Source organism: Crotalus tigris, unplaced genomic scaffold (assembly GCF_016545835.1).
Source record: "Crotalus tigris isolate CLP2741 ecotype Arizona unplaced genomic scaffold, ASM1654583v1 scf7180000017543.2237141, whole genome shotgun sequence".
Taxonomy (NCBI): domain Eukaryota; kingdom Metazoa; phylum Chordata; class Lepidosauria; order Squamata; family Viperidae; genus Crotalus; species Crotalus tigris.
Genome location: NW_024096463.1, coordinates 1,929,789 through 1,948,892, shown reverse-complemented (window position 1 = coordinate 1,948,892; position 19,104 = coordinate 1,929,789). Strand labels below are relative to the sequence as shown.

The 19,104-nt window shown below is 41.7% G+C and overlaps 1 protein-coding gene across 3 annotated transcripts in view; it reads left to right on the top strand.

The window, feature by feature from the left end:
- Window positions 1-19,104, top strand: part of HOMER3 (homer scaffold protein 3) — a 41,199-nt gene continuing 22,095 nt past the window's right edge. For all 3 annotated transcript variants that reach the window (XM_039322693.1, XM_039322623.1, XM_039322546.1), the window contains exon 1: window positions 1-202. In XM_039322693.1, coding sequence (XP_039178627.1) covers window positions 198-202 — 5 coding nt within the window. In that variant the 5' untranslated portion in view covers window positions 1-197. The remainder of the gene's footprint in view (window positions 203-19,104) is intronic.

Here is a 19,104-nt window from a genome sequence, read left to right as displayed (position 1 = left end):
AGAATCCAACCCCGCCTTTTCCATCACAAAGTCATGGATTTCCAAAGTGAAATTCCGGAGGAAATTTGAGGAGTATCCGGATCCGGAGAAAGAGTGAAAAGGAAAAAAAAAAGAGAGAAAGAGAGAGAGAGAGAGGCAACGTGGAGATTCGATCAAAGGAACAACTGAAAGAGACCCAGGCAGGCGAGCAGGAGAAGATGGGGTGAGAAACCGATCTTTGACCTTAAACGGTGCTTGCAGAAAAATCAAGAGTTTGACATTATGGGGTTGGGGGCGTTTTTTTTTTTTTTTTTTTAGTTTTGCTGCTTTTAAAAAAACCCGACTCAACAAAGACAAAGTTTTATTAATCCGAGGAAGAGATTGTGTGAATGTCCTGGTGTACAGGGTTTTAATGTGAGGAGAAGAAAAGGAGGAATTATAAATCTCCCTGTATGTTAAAAGGATGGCATTTATTTTGTTTTTGACTGTATCCCCTTTAATACTGGTACACACTTTGTTCTCATTCCCAACCCCCATTTCATACTGCTGCTCTCTTTCACCCTGGCACACAAATGGTTCCCTTTTAAAGTGGCTTGTGAATGATTAGCCCTCCCTTCTCCATTCATTCCTGTTGAAATATAGTGTGTATCTGCATATTGTAAGTCATTACCCTGGTCACCAACCAATAGTCCATGGGTCCATCAGTTTGACAAAGGGGTGGAGTTTGTCAATCCAAGCTTCTCTCCTCCACCACATATATAATATAAACTCACAGCAAGTAAGTTTTATTGGTGTGGCCCCCTGTCCTTCCTAATCATCCCATTTATTGTTGAATCATTGGATGTGGGCCACGAAAGCCAGCTCAAAGGTGCAGAATTTGCTTTGAGAAACCTAGTTGTTGATTTCCAGCAGGCCCCTGCCCTTCTAGCCTTTCATAGAGCCTTAAAAAGCTGGCTTTTGCCCCAGGCATTGGAATAGGATACGGTTGAATACCTGTACTTGTTTTTTTTTTTTTAATAAAAATGTTTTAGGGCAGGGAAGTTGGGGGCTGGGTTTTGAGGGGATATTGGTTTTTGTTATTTCTTTATATCCTTATTGTTGTAGTTGTGTACAAGTTATAATGCATAAAATGGACAATCATGTAAGTCTCATAATTACAAACATACATACCTTGGGCAGCCTGTGGATGTGAGTGAGAGACTCACTTCAGTTGATAAGCAAACATGGAGTTGCAGTCAACTTTTGATAGAAAGAAGCAGAGATAAATGGTGCAAGAATCCAGAGGGGAAGGTAATATTATCTAGGTTTATTAAAAGAAGCACAATATATGGCGTGCTAGTATATATATCATAATATACAATTATACACACACATACACACACACATATATTCATTGTAATATACAGTATCTCCATACTACTATGGAGAAAGTAACGATCTTACAAAGCTGAGTACTGGATGCAGTGACAACTTGCAGGAATTCACTGGCACAAGATACCCTGTTCTTAATTCAAATGTTTTGTGTGTGTATGTAGATTGGTGTAGTATGTAATGGTGTAAGATGGAAAAGAGATTGATTAATCTTGTACTAGCTACCAGAATGTCTTTAGGGATCAGCTAAGTGCTGGTGAAGCAAACAGAAGAACAAAGGAAGCAGCTTCCTGTTATTATTTATCTATGACTAGTGGAGAGAGAGAATCAAACCCAAGGGCAGCCTTATTTTCCCCCCTTCCTCCATCACCCCAGGCTTAGCATTAGACTCAGTGAAATAGCTTAATCAATGAACAGAGGCTGAGCTCTGCCTTCATTCAGTGCTGTCCATACTCATCAATGAGATATGGATTTCACTGTCTTTAAGGCACGTGGCTCTCTGAAGTACCTCACCATATCAGCTGGGCATCCTATGAAGGGATCTATGGAGTTACAAAGCCAACACACTTCTAGGCTACATTAACAGAGGGATGGAATCAAGATCACGTGAAGTATTGGTACCGCTTTATCACACCTTGGTAAGACCACACTTGGAATATTGCGTTCAGTTTTGGTCGCCACAATGTAAAAAAGATATTGAAACTCTAGAAAGAGTCCAGAGAAGAGCAACAAAGATGATTAGGGGACTAGAGGCTAAAACATATAAGGAACGGTTGCTGGAATTGGGTATGTCTAGTTTAATGAAGAGAAGGACGAGGGGGGACGTGATAGCACTCTTCCAATATCTCAGGGGATGCCACAAAGAAGAGGGAGTCAAGCTAGTCTCCAAAGCGCCTGAAGGCAGGACAAGAAGCAACGGATGGAAACTGACCAAGGAGAGAACCAACCTAGAACTAAGGAGAAATTTTCTGACAGAATGATTAATCAGTGTAACCACTTGCCTTCAGAAGTTGTGGGTGCTGCATCATTGGAGGTTTTTAAGAAGAGATTGGACAACCATTTGTCTGAAATAGCAGGGGATTGGACTAGAACAGTGGTTCTCAACCTGTGGGTCGGGACCCCATTTGGGGTCGAATGACCATTTCATGGGGGTCGCCAAACAACTTAGTCCGCCATTTTTCCCCCTTTTCCTTAGCTGTGCTACTCCCTTTTATTCTATTGGCTTTTGAAAGCCAATAGAATAGACTCTCTTGAATAGAGTCTAATTCTATTGGCTTTCAAAAGCCAATAGGAATGTCCAGGCTGTCTCTGCCCTGCTGAGCCTGCCAAAAGTCCCATTCTGCAAACGGTGCTGCACCAGTTGAATAGTCCTCGACTTACAACCGGTTGAGTAGTCCTCGACTTACGACCGGTTGGGGGTCGCGGCATTAAAAAGGTTGAGAACCACTGGACTAGAAGACCTCCAAGGTCCCTTCTATTATTCTGTTAAAGAAAGCCAAGAGTGGTATTTCTACAATTGGAAGGGCATTATCCAGAAGACTGTTTAGATCAGTGGTTCTCAACCTTTTTAATGCCGCGACCCCCAACCGGTCGTAAGTCGAGGACTACTCAACTGGTGCAGCACCGTTTGCAGACTGGGACTTTTGGCGGGCTCAGCAGGGCAGAGACAGCATGGACAATTCCTATTGGCTTTTGAAAGCCAATAGAATTAGACTCTATTCAAGAGAGTCTATTCTATTGGCTTTCAAAAGCCAATAGAATAAAAGGGAGTAGCACAGCTAAGGAAAAAGGGGGAAAAATGGCAGACTGCGTTGTTTGGCGACCCTCGTGAAATGGTCGTTCGACCCCAAATGGGGTCCCGACCCACAGGTTGAGAACCACCGGTTTAGATCCTGCCATAGGTATCACTATGTTTTCCTTTCCAAGTATTTATAATGGAACTTAAGGCAGTGATTTGTCACAGGGAGAAAATCTTCTGCTTTCAAAGTTTTCCTCCAAATAAGCTGGAGAAAAGACGAGGTCAAAACAACAAAACTTTCACCTTGGCACCTTCAATTCAGCTGACTCAGCAATCGGCTGTCTGCCAGCAATGAGCCACATTTCCCAGACTCCTCCTAGTTGCTGCTAGCTCAGAAAACAAGCTCAAAAAGAGAAGGCAGATGTTCCAGAGTTTTAAAATTAAAGAAGTCCTCCACCCCAATAAGCTGCAGACAGGACCTTACATACATACTTTGAGAAAAGTATCCAGGGATGCATGCAGATAATGGAAAAGAATAGTTAGTATTCTTGTTAAATGCAAGAAAAAAATATGGAGACATTTTGTACAGGGGTGGGGTCTGGTCATTCATGGAACACTGGAACTTTAAATCTCACCTCTAACTGTTTTTTCATTAACTGGAATCTGCACCTTTATGAAACTGACAAGTGATTTTTTTTTTCAAGCTTTGTTTTGAAATGGTGGCCCCCAAATCAAGCCCTTAAACTATCCCCGCCAGGTAATGGAGCTTCCAAATTCAGAGGCAACAGAGCATCTATGAATGTTCATTGCTGGGGAACAAATAGTATGTCTCCTGCATACTTTATTCCTAGAGCAGGGGTAGGCAACCTTGGCTCTTTTATGAACCGTGGACTTCAACTCCCAGAATTCCTGAGCCAGCCATGCTGAGGGGAAAGGGAGAGGTTTCCAAGCTGAGCCATGCTGGCTCAGGAATTCTGGGAGTTGAAGTCCACGAGTCATAAAAGAGCCAAGGTTGCCTACCCCTGTCCTAGAGGCATTTGGCTGCCTACTGAAGGAACAGGATATTGGATTGAGTCAGGATAGGTAATCTCTAGATGCAGAGTGGGTCTGGCACATATAGGCAGTCCTTGACTTACAACAGTTCATTTAGTGATCATTCGAAGTTACAATGGCACTGAAAAAAGTGACTTACGACCATTTTTCACACTTATGACCATTGCAGCATCCCCATGGTCATGTGACTTACATTTGGCTGCTTGACAACTGACTCACATTGATGATGGTTGCCGTGTCCCGCAGCCATGTGATCCCCTTTTCGACCTTCTGACAAGCAAAGTCAATGGGGAAATCAGATTCACTTAACAACCGTAATACTAATTTAGGAACTGCAGTGATCACTTAACAAATGTGGCAAGAAAAGTCATCAAATGAGGCAAAACTCACTTAACAAATTTCTCACATAGCAATGTAAATTTTGGACTCAGTTGTGGTTGTAAGTTGGGGACTACCTGTACGTGCCTTTTTTGTGTTCTTAGGGACATTCTGACTTACGGCTTTTGTGCTCTTAGGGGGTCTTCCCACTGAGAGTTATTTCTCATTGTTTCGAGGCAGGAGACATAAAAACTACTGTACATGTGACACACTGAAAATGTGCAAAAGTTGCAAATTGACTCCAAAACATCTCATCCTACCCAGGAGTGTAATATAACATTGTGTATTTTATATCCCCGGCCTTCACCTAAGGTAGGGGTAGGCAACCTTGGCTCTTTTATGACTCGTGGACTTCAACTCCCAGAATTCCTGAGTCAGCATGGCTGAGCTTGGAAACTTCTCCCTTTTCCCTCAGCATGGCTGGCTCAGGAATTCTGGGAGTTGAAGTCCACGAGTCATAAAAGAGCCGAGGTTGCCTACCCCTGACCTAAGGTTAATGCAGCCTAGGGCTGCCAAAGACTTGTCCACCTCTGAATAAAATGGATTGCTGTCTTGATCCAGCAGGACTACTTATATGTTATGTCCTTAAAGTGCAGTTTTATGGTCTGCTCTAAACCTGCATTTCCAAGAGCATCCTTTCAGTTTAAAATTAGGCTCACTATAAGTAACAAGCAGAAGAGCAGAAAAGATATGAGGGCTAATTGACCATCATTCCACAGGACTATCTAACTTAGGAAAATATTTGTAGCTCAGCCTTGAAATAAAGAGTCCTTAGTGCTCTCTGAACTTGGTTGTTTTCTTGCAGACGTTTCATTGCCCAAACTAGGTACACTGATGATGTTACCTAGTTTTGGTAATGAAACATCTGCAAGAAAACAACTAAGCTCAGACAGAACCAAGAATTCCTCACTATCTAACTTAGTCTCTGATCAATAACAATAATACAGATGTCATAAGAACATGTCATAAGGCGCCTGAAGGCAGGACAAGAAGCAACGGGTGGAAACTAAGCAAGGAGAGAAGCAACCTAGAACTAAGGAGAAACTTCCTGACAGTTAGAACAATTAACCAGTGGAACAAACTGTCTCCAGAAGCAGTGAATGCTCCAACACTCTTTAAGAAGAGACTGGACAGCCATTTGTCCGAAATGGTATAGGGTTTCCTGCCTGAGCAGAGGGCTGGACTAGATGACCTCCAAGGTCACTTCCAACTTTACTAGTATTATTATTATATACCGAGTTACAGTAAAGCATGTAGAACATGACTTCTCAATACTTTCCAGCTCCTTAAAAGCGCTACTGGAGGTCATATGACTGGAAGGAGGTGGGATGGGACATAGGATGAAGGACTCAATAACTTTATGTTTGGTGACGGACCAACTGTCTCTCCCATCCGATATTTTTTCTGAATTTGTTTTCTCTGCAGGTCCCAACCAAATCTGGCTCATTTTTAAACTTAAGCTTTCTTTTATTGGCTTTTTCCATTTCACCAAATATAGCAATATCATTCTGTTTTGGTTTTGGAGTATATTCCTGATGATTGGCAGACAGACCCTAACTTAGTTCTCAGTCCCCATTTATATACAGTGATTACTTCCCAATATTCTGTTAGGTTGCAAAGGATAAAAACCACGATAAATCAAATTCTCCACTATTATTTTCAAAGACACAAACCAGATGCTGGTTAGAAGCCCATAAACAGGATGTGATTGGGACAGCCACTTGTATTTTCCAGGAAATATTAGTCAAAATTCAATCATTTCTGCTTATGAAAATCTACTTAGTTCTGAAACACAAATGGAATATTGTGTTCAAATGTCCTGGCTTCTTGGAAAAAAAAATAAAAACTATTATTTTTGTTTCTGCTTTTGATTGTTTTAATGTCTGGTGTAAATAGAAGATGGTTGGCCATGTGACTATAGTTTTTGGATTATATGGTTACTCATTTTTCTTGATTACTGTATATTGAGAAATTAGTTTTGAGATTCTTCTGTATAATGCCCAAGTCATTTGATTGGAGTGATATAAAAATACTGTCAATAATAAATAACCCACAAAATAGCTAACCAAGATTGAAACTAATCAAAGCTTAGTATATTGTATGAATGCAGCTGCTATGTCCTAGGCATGCATGTCATCAAACATAGTCAGGGTGATTTTAGTTTTTAAAGTTCTTTTCTTTGAAAATAATTCTTTTAAAAGTGGAGAATATATTTCTGTTTTCAGAGGACACAACTGTAGGTTTTACATTGTTTGTTTTACTCTTCACTGCAATATTTAAGAATCTAGTCTTGTTGATTGCTTAATTTAGCTTGCTATTTTCCTCAATCCCTTACAAGTAGAGTGTGAAGCATTTATTCTGAAGTTCAAGACCTGTTCCCTGTGTACTTCGAGATATCATTTAATTCATTAAGTCACTACAATAAGTAGCTTCAATGAAAACCTTTTTTTTGGAGCCCTCTGATTTGGTAGCCTTAGTAAAGAATTCTCCCAGTGATTTATTCCGTGGAGTTATGATTATTGCAATTTAGTAACAATTTTGCCATATACCTTGGTGTAGATCAGTGGTTCTCAACCTGTGGGTCAGGACCCCATTTGGGGTCGAACGACCATTTCACGGGGGTCGCCAAACAAGGCAGTCCGCCATTTTTTCCCCCTTTTCCTTAGCTGTGCTACTCCCTTTTATTCTATTGGCTTTTGAAAGCCAATGGAATAGACTCTCTTGAATAGAGTCTAATTCTATTGGCTTTCAAAAGCCAATAGGAATTGTCCAGGCTGTCTCTGCCCTGCTGAGCCCGCCAAAAGTCCCATTCTGCAAACGGTTGAGTAGTCCTCAACTTACGACCGGTTGGGGGTCTCGGCATTAAAAAGGTTGAGAACCACTGGTGTAGATGGTTTTGGAATTGTCAGACTTTTGGGTTTTAAAGTACTGATGTTGTCACACTAAAGATTTTCTTGTAGAATAAAAAATAGAAATGGAAAAACACTTTAATTGATCCTATTGTCAGAAATAAGTCTTCATCCTGGTTCATCCAAGCCGGGAATAAATAAGCAACATGGTGACTGCTTTGGGAAGAAGGTTACAGTTTATTGAAGAAGCAGAAAGATGGTCCTTGCAAGAAAGAGCAGAGGAGAGGAAAGAGGAGTTGAGCACATGGGCAGTAGGTTTTTATACCCTCTAGCCTTGCTTGGAATAGTTTCCTGTTCCTGTGGCATGAATCTTGAGGCTATTTCTGAGTGTTTGTCTAGGCCTTGATATCTGTGGTTTAATCCTATTATCATATCCTGCTTCCCAGGTGATGGGACTAATGACTCCTAGAGTTTGGGTGGGGCATGCAGATTTTCTCTTTGTCTTCTTGAGTGCTCTGGCTTCAACTTTCTGATGGTTTTACATCTGCATTTGTATGGGGCTAACTCTTGCTTGGGGCAGAGAGATAGATTTGGGGCCAGGTTTGGTTTTAAAAAAATCCTTTTGAGGAAAAATATATTTTTCTGCCCTTTTAATATTTCCTTCTCTGGGCTAACTTCCCTCACTATCCAACCTCAAACTAATACAGGTAGTCCTTAACTTAATAACCACAGTTGGGACCAGAATTTCAGTCATGTTGAAGTATCCACATGATTGGACCCAATTATTTTATTATTTTTACAGCGAATCTATTATCCTGAACAGTGATTTTCTGCAAAAAAGATAGCAAATTGTCACATGACTGCAGGATGTTGCAACCAGTCATAAATGCGAGCCACTTGTCAAATACCCGAAATGTACTAATGTTCTGACTGTGGGAGGCTGCAACATTTTACAAAGACCAGAAGTGCTTTATCGGATGTAAAGCACCCTTTCTGAGGCTGTTGTAACTTTGAACAGTGATTAACAGTGATTAAATGACCAATCGTAAGTCAAGGACTACCTGCAAAGGTAAGAGCTTGTCAGAGTTGTTGAAATATTTGGCTGAAATCAACTTTCCTAAGAGGTATGTTGGATTAGATAATTAGAAGAAAACTAATTTCTTCTAGATCAGACATGTCAAACACAAGGCCGGATGCAGCCCACAAAGTGGTTTCAGGTGGCCCGCAAAGCCATCCTGGAAACAGTGAGGGAATGGCCGGGAGGAAGCCAATGTACAATTTTGTGGTGGCCATCTATGCTGAAGCACATTCAGTCTTAGCTCCACAAGGCCGCCTGGAAACAGCGAGGAACCAGCCCCTGCCGCATTGTCCCCGCCCCCTGGGCGCGTGCTGGGGAGGTGTCACCCTTTGTGAGGAATGAAGAAATGCACAATTGCCTAGAAATGGTCCTGGTCCCACCCCCTTCTGCCAGAGACCCTCAGATCTGTCCCACTCCTGCCCAAGCCCCCACAGGCACCATTGACACAAATGATGTATAGCTGGCCACGCCCACCCAGTAGGCCACACCTACTCCTTCCACGCCCACTCAGTAGGCTGCCCCCCCTGGCCACACACCCTGCCCCCCCGAGGGCAACCGCAATGCTAATGCGGCCCTCAATGAAGTTGAGTTTGACACCCCTGTTCTAGATTTTAGAATCATCTTGTGGGGAAAGAAAAACAACTAAAAAACTTTGACCTTAACTCACATAAAAAGCCCTTTATCAGGTGCAAATAACCGGGAACAGGCGTTGAGTCCAAAGCACTACAAGTGTATTACATGCAACCTATACACAAGAATCTGATCTATTAACGGTCAAGCCAAATTGGAGCTAGATAAGGGACATCAGAATTCACCGCGGGTTGAACGTGGGTCTCTTGCAGGAGTGCACTGACTCCAAGCTGATGATGCAGGCCTTCGGGCTCAGCCTTCTCATTTCCTATATCCTTGCAGCAAGCCTCTGCCAGAGGGAGGAATCCCATCAATTCTGAAATCATCCATTTTTAATGCCCTCCCTGCATGCCCACTAAAGCCCAGGGTTGTCCTAGAATGGGCCCCACCAGCCCACCTCTTTGTCCTGAATCTACTCCCAGCTAGCTAATTCCCTTCTGTCTATATATCATTCTTCATTTTTCATTCCCTAATACATTCACATTCCGTATGGCTGCCCCACATCCTTCCAGACATAACCTCTAAAATTTGATTCATTCCAAGTGATTATGAACGTCAACCTGCTCCTTCAGGATTTGACAATGTGTGGCATTGAAACATGTCACACATGGTTTGTGGAGCCCACAGACTAACAGAATTTACCCACCGGTGTTCTTGGAGAATAAGCTTCCCAGTCGGGCTGTAAACCCTCGTTGCTCAGGGTGATATATAGGGAAACTTGAATAACTAACTGCTGAAGAATAGGGGAAGCTTATCCCTTTGTCTTTTGTAGGTCATTGTAGAAAATGTTGGTATTAAACGAACGGTTTGGTCCAATAAAAGTTTCTTAGATACAGGTTTGGCTGCATTTTGCATTAATTTTATATTCTGCATTTCTTCAGAAAGTCAAGATGGTGTAAATAAGGTCTTCTTCCTCCTATTTTCCTCAACAGTAGCCCTATAAGATCAGTTGGATGATACATAAAGACCGGCTCCAAGTCACCCAGTGAATTTCCACGGTTGAGAATGACGTTGAGCTTGCTGTTCCCAATTCTGGGAGCTAATTACTACACCATACCAGCTCAGTGTTGTTAGACTTCTATCCTACTTTTCTTTTAGCAGTCAGAGTATCCAAGATAGTAGCAGTTGTAAAGTGCTCTCCAGCCAATAACCTCAACATCTTTTGGGGTTTCTCAGATATTGATTGATTATATGTTACAAACTTCCTCCTTCAGTACCTACAACTATCAGCAAAAATACTAGGTTTATCTGAGCTAATGGGCCATTTTCATGCCATCCATTATGGAAAGCAATTGTATATTCTGGTTTGAAATTTAGATCAGGTCAAGAAGCATATGTCTTTCAAATGGCCTGCAGGAGACAGCTGTGGCATTCAAAAAGAGGCCCTTTGCCAAGACTGGGATAAAATATATTTCCGCACTCCATAAGCAGAAAGGGAAGAGGGTCAGAGCAGGCATGGAAGACATAAGCAGCAGTTCAATGAACCAAATGCACAGACAGCCCATAGAACATGAAAGAAAGAAAAAAATAGGGGGTTAACAAGAATAAAGTTTGTCAGAGGAATATTTATTGCAAACTGGCAACTGCAAGAAGGGAGGGAGAATAAGACAGACAAGAATAGGAGGAACAAACTTATTAACCTATTGGTTTTGAACTGTATCATTTTTATTCCTAGCTCCTCTCCTGTGAATCAACCTATTGCTTATAAAAAGCATACGCCTATTAGTGCCTAGGATGGTGCATAGGATGGTCAGTACTAACAAGTCAGAATCACCATTCTCTCTTCATACCCCTTTGCATGTAGCAAGGAGGGTGTGCATTCTATTAACTGATGCTTTTTGGCCTGTAATCCCAAAGATGCTTTTCAAAAGGCAATTTTTGGACTTTCTTGATATTTTTTTTCCTTTCCTTGAAAATGTTTCGCTTGTCATCTAAGAAGCTTCTTCAGTTCAAATATCAGTTCAAGAACTGAAGAACCTTCTTGGATGAGAAGTGAAATATTTTCGAGGAAAACAAAACCAAGTCCAGTTGCCTTATGAAAAGCACTTTTAGCACAATTATGATCCGGATGATTGAGAATCTCCATAGATATTTAGCCAGTAATGCTGCAGGGTGACACACAGCATTGCTGGCAAGAGATTTGAAATCAGAGACTAGGATTACCCAGTGATCATTTTTTGCTTTTGCAGGAAAAAATACTATATGAAAAAAAAAATCCTTACTCAACTTTCCAAAGTGGATTTATACAGCTGTATTTAAAAGAAAAGAGAAAAAAAAGAAACCGAGAGTCTAATGCAGTGGTTCTCAACCTGTGGGTCGGGACCCCATTTGGGGTCAAACGACCATTTCACGGGGGTCGCCAAACAACGCAGTCCGCCATTTTTTTCCCCTTTTCCTTAGCTGTGCTACTCCCTTTTATTCTATTGGCTTTTGAAAGCCAATAGAATAGACTCTCTTGAATAGAGTCTAATTCTATTGGCTTTCAAAAGCCAATAGGAATTGTCCAGGCTGTCTCTGCCCTGCTGAGCCCGTCAAAAGTCCCATTCTGCAAACGGTGCTGCACCAGTTGAGTAGTCCTCGACTTACAACCGGTTGAGTAGTCCTCGACTTACGACCGGTTGGGGGTCGCGGCATTAAAAAGGTTGAGAACCACTGGTCTAATGTTTTGTGGAAAGCACAATTAACAGAAAACACAAGTTTTAACTTTTATAACTCACTCACACAAGATAGTACGACTTAACTAATTTAGGGGAAATTAGATAAATTCACAGATGAGAAACAATCTGTTGATGGCTATTAATACAGCCAGCAAAGTAGAATCTCCCCGTTGTGGGGCAGCATTACTGATCTTGTGTTAAAGTGTTCACGAACATCACAAATTATTGGCTGTTAAATCAGTTCAATATTATTGCATTTTTCTTCTCTGAGAGAATTAAACCTCCCAGAAGCTGGTTTGGGGGATTACGCACCTTGTCCTTGGGAGCTGGGTTGAGCTAGGCCTGAGGCTGCATATTTCTGTTGGCTCATATTTTTTTCAGTAACTTTTAGAAAGTGAAAACTAAACATGAACAAAGAAAGAGCTGCGTATCTCATTCTGAATTCCAATAGGGATGCCAGCTTTTTTCCAACCTATTGCACCACAGATTTATGAAGCTGGAACTCCATCATCTCTAGCAATTGTGCGTTTCTGGAGAATGGGAGGAAATGTATTCCGGCCCATCTGTACTGTATACTATCAGTTTGGGAAGTATGCTTAGCTATCTGCTTCAAGGCATATTAAGGTCAATAATATTATACAGTCCCTTTAATGTTAAACATGCAATTGTTCCTTGGTTGAACAATAGGATTCAAGCGCTTGCTGAGGCTAATTGGAAAGGAGCAGAAGAGACAATAAAAAAGAAAAAAAGGCAAGATATAAAAATAAGGTGGTTTCTGCATGCGTTTTCTGGACCGCGAAGCATAGTCAGAAAAGGGGAAAACATTAAAAGAACAGCATTTTCCCCAAAATGGATAGAAACAAAACAAATAGCATTTAATTTTAACCAAACGTACTGTGAATATGATTACTCTCCACTTCTATATTGAATTATTTCCCACCTGTCATGTTTGCTGATATATTTGCTCATTTATTATAAGTGCTTTTATGCCAGTTCAGTTTTTAAAAAATCTGAACAGCTTACAAAAGCACCGCTACTGTATTGTAATCTATAGTAGCTGGCTGTTGAAGTGTCTGGGACCACATCCAAGACTTTCAGGAATCACAAATTTTATTTTATTTAGTTTGTACAAATATCTCAAGGCAGCGAACCTACACAATCCTCCTTCCTCCTCCTGTTTTCTCCACAACAACAGTCCTGTGAGGTGGGTTGGGCTGAGAGAGAATGACTGGCCTAAGGTGACCAAGCTGGCTTTCATGCCCAAGGCGGGACTAGAATTCACCATCTCCTGGTGATTGTTCCAAAGGCACCCAGCTGGCTTTTGTACCTAAGGTGGGACTAGAACTCACAATTTCCTGCTTTCTAGCCTGGTGCCTTGACCATTAGACCGAGTCTCAGATTGTACACATCCAAAATAAAGCAAGCAGGAAATAAAAATTGAAGCCTTTCTGTGCACTGTTTAGTGATGAAGCAGAGGATATTTCCTGTGAAATAAGTTATTTTCTCTATAGAAATTATTTTCTTTTCACGTGGCCTTGCGTAGTCTCTGTGGGTACAAGTGCTTCAGTGAAACCCGGTATTGTCAGCATCTACGGAGGTGTATGCAACGTTCAAGGCTGTGTACTGAAAACAGGGAGAAAGAAGGGGGAAGATGGCTGATTTGACCCCAAACCTTTCAAATATTAATTTTGAATGGCTTGAAAATTGCTGTGGCAAAAGCCAGCAGAATGTGGATGGACAGAAGACCATTTTTTTTATCAATTATAAACGTGAAAAAATAATATATTCTAAATTATCTTTTCTTCAAATGTTATATAATTTCCAATTATTCTCCCTAATGATGTTTCATTTTTTTTCTTGTTAACTGTTCCAATTTTGATTTTCTGTGATTCATTTAAAATCTTGGAACTTAAGGATGAAAAAATTAGGGCTCTGATGAGCTCAGTGTTGGTCTTTTCTTTTTTTAAAACAAAAATCCAAAGTTGAAATAATGTACCAAAGATTTATACACATAGTGTTGAGAAATCAGCACCACTTCCTCAGATTTCAGAAACTACGTGTACACAGACACACACGCACATCCATGTGTACATGTAGACAATTCGTTCAGCTCCTGTCCCAAAAGCTATTGCCATGACTTACAATCTGCATTGAACAAAAGTACAGGAGGAAGAAAATAGCTCTCTGACCAGCCAAAGTCCTTCCAAAGGTTTCACAAAAAATAGATGTGAGGTTTTAAAAGCACTTGGTATGAACAGAGTGAAGGGCACCACAGGCACTCCAGCCATCAGAGGCGGCAAAGAATGAAAATTGCCTTTAAATTCAAACCAGACGTGTCTAGTCCTGCATCCTGTTTTCCAATACACTGGGCAAATAGGATGACCTCTGGATAGCAGCCAGCTTGGGCTTGATGGAGTCAGCTATCTTCCATAATATCTGGTTAGAGTGAGATGGCATGGCTCATTGCTGAATGAATTGATTTCATTTAGCTTGTGGAAAACTTTCTTAGCATGACTAGCCTGGTGTCTGTTGTCAGGGAAAGAGTTCTTTTTTTAAAAAAAAAATCAAAATGTGTTATTAATTTTGCATTAATCACGATTACTGGCAGTTTTTCCTTTGGTTTTTATGCTAGTGCTGTTTTATTTTACAGAGAATCTTAACCGTTGGAGAAATCCTACGTGTAACTAACATACAAAATGAATCTATCTAGATAAGATTAGTTGGAGGAAAACAGAGGCGCATCCAGCTCACCAGCATACTCTTAACACAGATACTCCTTGCTCAGAAAAAGAGCTTTGTTGGATGAGATTAAATTGTACTGCTAGTCCTCAACAACAGTTCATTTAGTGACTGTTCAAAGTGACAACAGCACTGAAAAAAGTAATTCATGGCCATTTTCCATACTTTCAATCGTTGCAGCATCCCCATGGTCCTGTGACAAAAATTCGGACGCTTTGCAACTGATCATATTTGTGACGGTTGTAGTGTCCCAGGGTCATGTGATCACCTTTTGCAACCTTCTGACAAGCAAAGTCAATTGAAAAATCAGATTCAGTTAGCGACCGTGTTACTAAGTTAACAACCGTGGCAAGAAAAGTCATAAAATGGGGGAAAATTCACTTAACTGTCTCACTTAGCAACAGACATTTTGGGCTCAGTTGTGGTCATAAGTCGGGGACTACCTATATTTGTTCCCTTTAGTGTTGTTTTTCCAAAACCTGTCAGGCAGATAGCTTTAGAAAGCCCCCAAGGAAGGCGAAAAGCTAATAGTTTTATCCATGTTTCTTGGTATTTACTACTACGGTCTAGAGCAGTGGTGGCGATCCTATGGCATGCATGCCAGAGGTGGCACTCGGAGCCCTCTCTGTGGGCACGGGCACCATGCCCCGGAGATAGCAACTGTCCCTCTTCAACCAGCCGCCCGCTAACTCGCTGAGGTCCCATGTGGCCGGATGCATCCCAGCATGGCTGGTTTCCCTCCCCCCCCATCCCATCCCTCCTGAACTCGATGCTCTCCTTTTCCCTGGCACGACCCACTGCATCGCCTCCTCAGCTGTCAGCCGGCCGTCCAGCTCAGAGGCGGCTTCTCTGAACTGCTGGCGGTGGGCTGCGGAGCCCCAGAGTGTGCTGGTTGAGGGGCTGGCAGGCTGTGGCTGCTGACGGACACTGTCGACCCCCATGCACTCGCTGATCTCTGTGTGCGGGTGCCGATGGTGTCCAGCAGCAGCCGCCCTGGCTTCTGCCTCGCTTTGCCCTGCGACAATGGCACCCCCACCCTGCCTCACCTCGCCTTGCCTCACCCCACAAGATGAGCCTCCTGCCCACTGCCCCACCTGCCAGAGATCCCCTGGATCTCCCCCAACCCTGCCTGACCCCCACAGGCGTCCCCATGAGCAAAATAGAGGTGACCATGCCCACCTTGGCCACACCCACCCAGTCTGTCAGGACCAACACAGCCACGCCCACCCAGTGGGCCATGCCCACCTGGCACCTGGCAATAAATAAGTGGGTTTTGGGTGCAGTTTGGACACTTGGTCTCTAAAAGGTTCGCCATCACTGGTCTAGAGCAGTGGTTCTTAACCTGGGCGATATTGCCCCCCAGGGGGCAATTTCATTTTTCAAGGGGGCGATGGAATGAAAAGGGGCAATGTGGGGGCAAAGGAACGAAAAGGGGGCAATATGGGGGCGATGGAGTGAGAGGTTTTGGGGACACTCTTGTTACTGTTTTTCTTTTCGGGCGTTTCACTTTCTTGCAATTGAATTTTGTTTTCAGTGGTCATTACATTTAAGTGTCTTGAATCAATAAGATAATAATGAGATACATGTATCACGAAGTTTGGGAATAAAGTGACGGGTGGCACCAAAATTTTTCACACAGTTGAGATATGGAAAAAAGACTGGAAATAAATTATTTGCATCAATATGTCCTGATGACACTTTTAAAGAAAACAAAAACAAGTGTTTGCATAAATTGAAGAATTATTTCCTATGTTGTGATTGAGAGGTTATGTTGGGGGAGGGGGGCGATGACGACTTCCTCATTGGCTCAAGGGGGCGATTCGTTCAAAAAGGTTAAGAACCACTGATCTAGAGGACTGCCCCAATATTTGAATGTTTCACATAGACTTCTTATCTTCCCATGAAAATGCATTTTCAGAGGCTTTAAAAAGCTGTAAGAAGAGGCTGGATCAGCATCCAGCTTTCCACTTGGCCTGCCTCTTTTCATTTGGCTTTACTCCCATGTTGAAAAGCAGACTCCCAGTTCTCCTTCTCTTGCTATATTTATGCACTTGCCCTCTGATTCACTTTTGGCAGAGACAAGAAGGATTAACTAGACAGATCTCCAGAAAGGCAGTTGCTTTCATCCTTACATCCGTTTCTCTTCATCATCAACAAACATCTGGACTTTGCCTACTTTGGTAGTTTTGGGTTTCATCAACACGTGCTTCCATCGTTGCCTCACTTTTCTTGGGTCATTTCCTTCCTTTTATTGGTTTCCTTCCTTTCCTTTCTTCTTCTTCTGCGTATTGTGCTCCTCACATCCAGCTTTTCATCCTTATTCAGCCAGCAGGTGAGCGCACTGTAATAAGCTGGTCTTCAAAATACCCAAGGAGGGTGATCGTTTTCCCCACTGGCTTGCGGATGTTGGTCCCCATCTCATTGTAAATACTTCTTTCCCTTGGTGAGGCTGTGGTGATGGTGAAACATTCTACAACTCTGAAATCTTGTCAAGCTTGTGTATGAAGTTCAGCCTATTGCCCTCTGGGCAACCCTGTATGCAGGTGACATGTAAGCTACAGCACTGGGTGTAAAATTGTCCCAAGGTTAGAAATAGCCATCTCAGCAGCTGGTTTGAAATGTCTGCAAGTGGGGGAGACCAAATGCCTGAGCTCCAACTTTCTTCTAAAGCAGGGGTGGAGAATGATGCCCCCCCCCTTATGACTTGTGGACTTCAACTCCCAGAATTCCTGAGCCAGCATGGCTGGCTCAGGAATTCTGGGAGTTGAAATCCACAAGTCATAAAGGGGGGGGCATCATTCCCCACCCCTGTTCTAAAGACTAAAAAGTATTCTCTCTCCTGCCTGCCTTTCTAGTCTGTTCTTTTTATTCTTTTGAAACCCTGAATCACCTGATCATTACCTCCTTAATTTACTATTGCAAACTAGAGTTTGTAATATTTTGATTGCTGAAATAATATAACTCAGGCAGCAGCTTTTAGTCAGGTAGCATCTCTGCCTATAATCAATGCATGTATGCACATAAAGTACTGCAAAAATCAAAGCAATCAGTAGACTGACTCCCAAATTATCTGTATGCAGTCTTTGACCGGAAAACATGCATGCTTCAGTGCACTGATACATGCACAGGAGGAATGAAAACACACTCTGATGGCTGAAATATGCCCTGTAAGATAGGATGTAAAACGTGGGTTACACAACTGTAAAGGATACAAACCAAACAAAACAGACATAGACTTCAACGAATAGCTAGCTAGAACTGCAGAAAAAATAATTGCTACCAGCTTGCCTTCCAGTGAGGACCGGTATACTGCAGAGCAAGAAAGAGGACTGTGAAAATATCTACAGACCCCTCACATTCCTTGATATAAAACTGTTTCAACTTCTTCCCTCAAGACGACACTGTAGGACATTGCACACCAGAACAACTAGACATAAGGACAGTTTTTTCCCCCCATGCCGTCACTCTGCTTAACAAGTAGTTCTTACAACACTGTCAAAATACTTAGTAAAGCTGAATTACTATGGTACTCCTATCCTTATCGTCTTATGACTATAACTTTAATGCTTATATCTTACAATTTATATTGTTTATTTAGTATCCTAGTCTGATTTATGTTCTTTGGTTAGCTTAGCTAGTACTCTGTGACTATAACTAAGTGTTGCATCTTATGATTTATGATGAAGTATTGTATTTCACAATTTATGGTGAATGTATTTTCATGCTGTATATGATCATGATTATCACTATTACCTGTATGTACACTGAGAGCTTATGACCGGAGACAAATTCCTTGTGTGTCCAACCACACTTGACCAATAAAGAATTCTATTCCATTCCATTCTACATTATTGCTTATAAAATTTGAAAGCTTTCATCTATATTATGTGTTTCAAAAATTCAGTTATTTATCCTCATAAAGAAAGAATCTTGGAAAGTGTAGAGAAGCCAGGGCAGGTCCCCAATGGATGTCCCATCAGGAAACCTAAACCACTGTAGCTGGGGATGCTTGTGCTGTGCAGATTGTAAATACAGATGTTTTTAAATGCTGTTACTGAAATTTAGATTTCACGTGGCTTAGATCACTCCTTTTCAGAATGCTACAGAGTTGAAAAAATATCAGTTCCCAATAATTTTTGTCCTGTCACCCTTTTTTGTGCTCAGTAAAACTCATTGCCTGCATGTAAGCCTACAGTTAATGAAAAGCTTTATAGGTACTGCTATATCTCACCCATTGTGCCCAAACTGACATTTACCTTTGTCTTTGTAAACCATGCTGATATGGAAACACATAATTTAACGGTTTGTGGATTTTTAAAATTCTTAACAGCTCCCCATAGATTTCAAATGTTGCCGTTTTTATCTAAGTGCGAGAAAATGGCCAGTTCCTTAGTTACCCTTCTGACACTAATTTTGGAATTGTTAATAAGCTGTCCTAACCTAGCATTTGGAAGCTGCATGGATTTCTCCCTCACTCTTCCTTTAGAAGCCAATAATAATTTCAGATTAACATTTTTAAAAAGCTTTAGTTGGTCCTAATCTAGAACTAATATTATGTGTGTTCTGCCTCCATTTAATTTCTCCTTTCCTGTGTTGTACAATGTCCATTAACAGTGTACATTTCCATTGGTA